Here is a 5943-nt window from a genome sequence, read left to right as displayed (position 1 = left end):
GAAAGGAAAAATTGAAATCGCATCATATGACCCCTTTAAAGGTAGACCTCCTTGATTTACATGTTAAGGGATGTGTAGAGGGAAATCACAACTGGGTCGATTACAAAATTCTGGTGTTTCAGAAGGGTAGAAAGCCTAATTCTGGACATTTTAATTTTCTGTTTCTTGATCCCTTTAATGTGTACTTTTTAAATAGAGCTCAATCAAGATGAGGGTTCAGTTACATACCTGTCTCACAGTGGACTCCTGAAAAGCCTGATTTACAAATGCAGTCAAAGCCCCCCACACTATCTGAACACATGGCTCCATTTTTGCATGGCTGCTCAGCACACTGGTCACCATCTAGCATGTAAAACAACATCAGAGATGATGCATGTCACACACTTAAAACATTATACGTCTATAAATGTATCAAATCAGAATACACCGTATCTTGAGCATTAGTACATGATTCTCTGGAAGGCTTGATTATGATTGGTCAATCGTAGCAATCCCATGTACAATACTGTTTTATGATGATTGCTATATAACTATATAATCAACTGCTTTCCCATGAAATCCAACATACTTCTTAACTGTTGTTAGTTTCATCTAATAACCAGCTGACCTGGACATGGAATAGGTCCAATGTATTATATATATTTCTTTAGTTTCTTTAATCAATTTGATTGCATCAGGGCAACAAGTGGAACAACTGATTCCACTTGTCTATATTCATCTCATTGAGGTACCTGAAATGCAGGGTTTCCCAACTCCAGTCCATTCAACACACTAAACAGCTGTTGAGTTGAACCAGGTGCTTTAATTAGTCTAACACATCTAACTAGGTAGGTGGGTCTCCAGGACTGGAGACATCTGGAAAAACAGATGACACCTGACTTTCTCACATGACCATCATGCATATGCAACATTCACAACTTACCAATGTAGACAGACCAGAAGATGTCCTTTAAAAGAAACAAAAACACAGTCCATTTAAGTCTGTACATAATTACGAGTGCAACTGTGAATATTAGTAGTAATATTAAACATGTAGACTAGAAGTGTGCGATATTCACACAAATGTCTTCTCAATTTTTTTTGATAACGATAATAATAAAATATACTGAGCGTGTGTTTTGTGCTGGTATCTTGGATGGCTTAGGCTTAGGATTTTGTTTAGGTAGATCTTCATATTCTGTGCAGTGGTTAGTTCTCAGCCGTGACAGAAATGAACTTTTCCACTACAAGGCAATATTTGCATCCTTAAACTGAATTTATTTTAAAAACGCAAAATTATACTTTTTTTTTTAAAGCTATATTTATGATCTTTTCATGCCTTTATTGTGAGAGCACAGTAGAGAGCTGACAGGAATGCACTGGGAGGAGAGGAGGGAGCAGGATCGGCAAAGGACCTCGAGGCGAGGCGCTATATGTCGACACACTAACGACAAGGTTAGGGGCGCCGACGTGAAATTATACTTTATAAGAAAACTGGTCAGTGTCTTAATGAGCCGAGTCATTGTGTCTTCACAAAACGGATATAAATCCGGTCTTCAATTCCCATGCTATATGCAAATTTAACAGAGTACACATTAACGAAAGCAACAGATAAGTGCTGCATTTTATTCATTATCAGCTAATTTCAAGATCAAATACCGCAACAGGAGAGAGTGCGACATCAGCACTGGAAAGATAGATTAGTTTCACTACCTTTAATGAAGATGATTGTGTGTTGAGTGTCTGTGGCTTACTTTCAGTTTCCTTTGTGGCAGTTTGCGTGTCGGCTTGCTGAAGAGATACTCGGCTACTCATCCGCGGCGATACGTTACATGTCGCATTAGCGCAGTCATATCTGACTATAACATGCCATATAGCCTATAAAATGCTCTCGCACGTTTATTATTTTAATATTTTGGGAGGAGTAAAATTTGCATATGTGGTTTCAACAACCAGATGCATTCACACTTGTCCAGTTTCATCCAGACCACCTCCTGAAGTGGTTTGAGCGATCAGATTTAAATGTGTTTCGGAGGGCATTTATACCTGGTCTTTTCACGATCGGATAGCTATCCGATCAGAAAAAAAACGCAAATAGTGACCAGGTGTAAACAGGCCACTTCTGCTGTGGTCAACAACATTTTTGGTTGGCAAAATGTTAACAGAATTGCGTCTCAAAATGGAACTCAAATTGTTAACTTACTGTTTATTTATATAAAATCAAAGACATTTGCACTATCAAGGTGTTTTTGCTTGCTTTGTGCAAAGTAAATGACATAATCAATAATGTCAGCTTGCACGTCGTTGCACAACCAATAATTACAATTTCATCACAAACGATAAATATCACACACCCCTAGTTTAGACAGGTGAATTCAGGTTAAGATTCAGACTCACTGTGCGATAATTATCCTGGAAGACTTCTCTTGCTTCTTCGTAATCACAAACTTCCTCTAAACACTCCCTCTCGAGGTTGGCAGGGAGTTTAGTCTCTTCATCACCCGCGTTGCTTCTCTTCTGGCGGGAAATTAAACTAAGTGCATCCCACTTTTCCAGGAACACGGGAGCTGAGGTGTGTAGGGACACAGAAAAATTGTGAAAATGATTTTATACAGTGTGAACGGCAGGTGAGAAATAGATAAAAGTGATATTTCAATTGAAACATTCAAACATGATTTCTGGTTATGGCCACCAGAAAAGACAAGCACATTGGCGAGAATCCACGGCTACTCGCATTTGATGTGGAGGACGGAAAAGCATTTAGATTGTTAAAATTTCAGCTTATAAAGACAGTAAGGCAATTTCACTCATAGTGACGGCTGATAGGTACTGCTTTCAAATGCTGTATGTGTCTGATGCTGCGTTCAAGTCCTCCTGGGACGTTCGTACTTACGAGTTGACAAGTCGTAATTACGACGTCAGGTGCGTTCAAGTCAGTTTAGTCGGCACAAGATGGCGGTGTACCTTCTTTTAATAAATTACAAGAAAATACAACAGGGTCTGCATTTTTTTACTTGGATTTCAGCTGCGTAACAAGAACATGACCAATTTAAGTTTAAAGGACAACTAAACTATCAATTTAAATTAAAATTTACCGTCAACTAGACGTTGCATCCATCGATTCCGCCATGTTTCTCATTGACACGCCCCCAACTCGGAATCTCGGGGCTTAAAGAAAATTTCGAGTTTCCCACTCGTAATAACAACTTAATAACATTCATGTGCGTTCAACTCGTAAATACGATCTATCCGACATGACTTGAACGCACCACGAGTGCTCTGTAAAGAGCACCAAAGGTTTCTGTTTACATCGTGTTCAACAGCTTTGAGCACTGTAGCCAATCACAGAGTGAGCGCTGAACACAATGACCAATCAGAGGCGTTTAAGATAGTTAGTAGTGCATCCACTCAAAAAGAGCTCACTGTGTTCAATCATTTCGTAACGAATAACAGCCAGTAAACTCAATGTAAAGTGTAGTGCAGTGTAGACATCTTCATAATCCATGACTGACAGCCTCGGTGATTATAAAAGTAGCATTCTTTGCTCACTTTTGTTTGTAATTTAAATACAAGTTACACGTTTCCTTCTGCTAACAACACACTGCAATGCTTCTGGACTGACAACTGTAATTGAATAAAGGTTTTTCCGCGAGTCCCTCAAATCATTGTCCACTTTGTTATTGTGACTACTTGCGCTTTAAATTAAAATCTGGCTCAATTAAATAACAATTAAATCACAAAGCTGACATCACTTCCTTGGAGGATGAATGAGATCCTCTGTTATTTCAACCGTCTCTTATTTATTTTTGTATTTTTACAACCTGAAAAGGTCAACCTCAATATGTACATTCTGCTCTGGGATATATGAAAAGTCAATAGAAAGTAATATATTTTAAATTAAATGTTAAATTCTTTATTCGATGGATGTTTTATTTTAATCCCCCCCCCAAAAAAATCAGGCCTTAACAGTTAACCTGTATTACTTGTGTTTTGTAAACCAATCACATTATAGCCTTGATGTCACCGAATCACTTTCTTAGTTTTACGACAATGAGTCACTGGCTGTGTCCGAAATCGCCCCCTATACCCTTAAATAGGGCACTATTTGAGGGAACAGCCATTTTTAGTGGTGTCCGAAACCATAGTGGACGTTCTCGAGTGCACTCATTCAATCCCACAATGCACTGCAAAAACGAGTGTACAACTGGTGCACGCTCAACGGCTAGAGAATGCCCATAATGCACCGTGAGAGTCACGCGCCGAATGAATTCCCGCGTCTCGCCAGAAGATGGCGCCCGCAGCTGAATAATCAATCCAAAGCGCTCATCCATGGCGTACAAGCATAATGTACAACACAGGTATAAATTCATTGTGAATTGATTATTCAATTGTTTGATTGCATAATTTCCGTGACGAGAGTTCAAGATACATCCTTTAATCTTACTACCGGAGCTGCTAGTTTGCTAGTTTCAAATGATTAATAAACAGCAAGCACAAACTATGCAAAAGCGGCGGTCCTTCCGGTGCACTCAGTGTCCACTCGTTTTCATTCACTCCTTCTAGTGAACTGAATTAGTGACCTAATGTAGGGAACAGTGAATGAGGGTGTAGTACAAGTACAAGTACATAAATTAAACATTACCGTAAACTGATTACTACCCGTCCCAAAATTATCTGTGGCTAAATAAACGTTTCTTTTTCTAATTCTGAGGCTCTCAAGAGGGATCTGCCCTGAATTTGGCAACGTTACAAATAAAATGGCGCAGTACACTTAAATGACGCCGCAAATCACTGTCAAAATAGCACACGGTCTCACTATGATAATGTATCAGTCGGGCAGAATTATATGAGACAATATTTCAGAGCAAATATAATATGTACACATGTATATTTTAGCAATATGCCAACAGTAGCCAAATCCAGCGGGATAAAGGCGGACTTGGCAACCCTAGCATGGGTTTGATCACGTGGTGCCTGTTACTTTTCTCACCGCTTGTCTTGACGATGCGCATTTTATTTAAGCATTTTATAAGAGCTCTAGGAGATTTTCATTGGTATGTCTGGCTCTACGCTTAATTAATATGCATGGTTATACGCAAAAGTCGGCCGCTGGAGAAACGAAGACGAAGGTTTATCAACCACAAACAAGAAGAAAAAACAGACTCAAAAAGATTTAAATGCCGAAAAATGCATTACCTGTTCTTTTGGGCAACCCAGCGGCCACAAAGCCAAACAAAACCGCGAGAGAAAACAATCCTCCGAGGCAAGCCATGATGAAGGTCGACGCCTCTGCCTGAGAAATACAGGATCATTTAACTGTTATTAAACCCACGCCTGTCCCAAATGTTCAGTTTCCAGAATCAGCATCGCAATAATAAGCAGCGGTGGGGTTTAGCCTTAGAATGCAATGCAGGTTCTCTATTGCTTGTTTATTATAAGCGATTGCATAACGGAGCCTCACCCGCTTAATAGCTTCTGGCGCAGATCTGAGCTCTTCACTGAGGAACCGATAATATCTGATATTAACTTGCGCTATAATCTGCTGTCACATCTACTGAGGTGAACTAGTCTGTGTCGGACTGATATCTTAACACCTATCGTTGTTGTTTTGTTCAAGCGCGAGCCGTCCTGCGTCTGTGTGTATAACCACACGAGGGAGCACACTATATGGAGTCAAAACAATGCCACATATATGTGCAAAATAATAAAGTTTTGCAAACGAAAATAAAGTGTTGCAAACGAAAATAAAATTTTGCAAACGAAAATAAAAGTATTGAGAAAAAATAAATGTGTTTTTGCAAACAAAAATAAAGAATTGCAGAATATAAACGAAACGGCACAAAAGCAATGATTTTGCAATACATATTTTCCATGGCCATTTTGTTTGTAAAACTTTATTTTCTTTTGCAGAACTTTTATTTTCTTTTGCAAAACTTTTATTTTCGTTTGCAAAACTTTATTTTC

General features: G+C 39.0%; 1 protein-coding gene across 1 annotated transcript in view; it reads right to left on the bottom strand.

Annotated features, from left to right (window-relative positions):
* LOC107576663 (coagulation factor IX-like) overlaps positions 1 to 5660 on the bottom strand; it is a gene marked incomplete at its 3' end in the record, with an annotated part of 7300 nt that extends 1640 nt beyond the window's left edge. Inside the window, exons 1-5 of the mRNA XM_016262807.1 lie at positions 5441 to 5660; positions 5176 to 5272; positions 2377 to 2546; positions 923 to 947; positions 229 to 342 (exon numbers count right to left, since the gene is read on the bottom strand). Of these exons, the coding sequence (XP_016118293.1) occupies positions 229 to 342; positions 923 to 947; positions 2377 to 2546; positions 5176 to 5251 (385 nt within the window). The remainder of the gene's footprint in view (positions 1 to 228; positions 343 to 922; positions 948 to 2376; positions 2547 to 5175; positions 5273 to 5440) is intronic.
* Positions 5661 to 5943: the final 283 nt, after the last annotated feature.

Source organism: Sinocyclocheilus grahami, unplaced genomic scaffold (genome assembly GCF_001515645.1).
Source record: "Sinocyclocheilus grahami isolate Dianchi unplaced genomic scaffold, SAMN03320097.WGS_v1.1 scaffold4119.1, whole genome shotgun sequence".
Classification (NCBI taxonomy): Eukaryota; Metazoa; Chordata; class Actinopteri; order Cypriniformes; family Cyprinidae; genus Sinocyclocheilus; species Sinocyclocheilus grahami.
The sequence above is the reverse complement of the archived record's forward strand: the minus strand, read 5'-3'. Positions and strand labels throughout refer to the sequence as shown.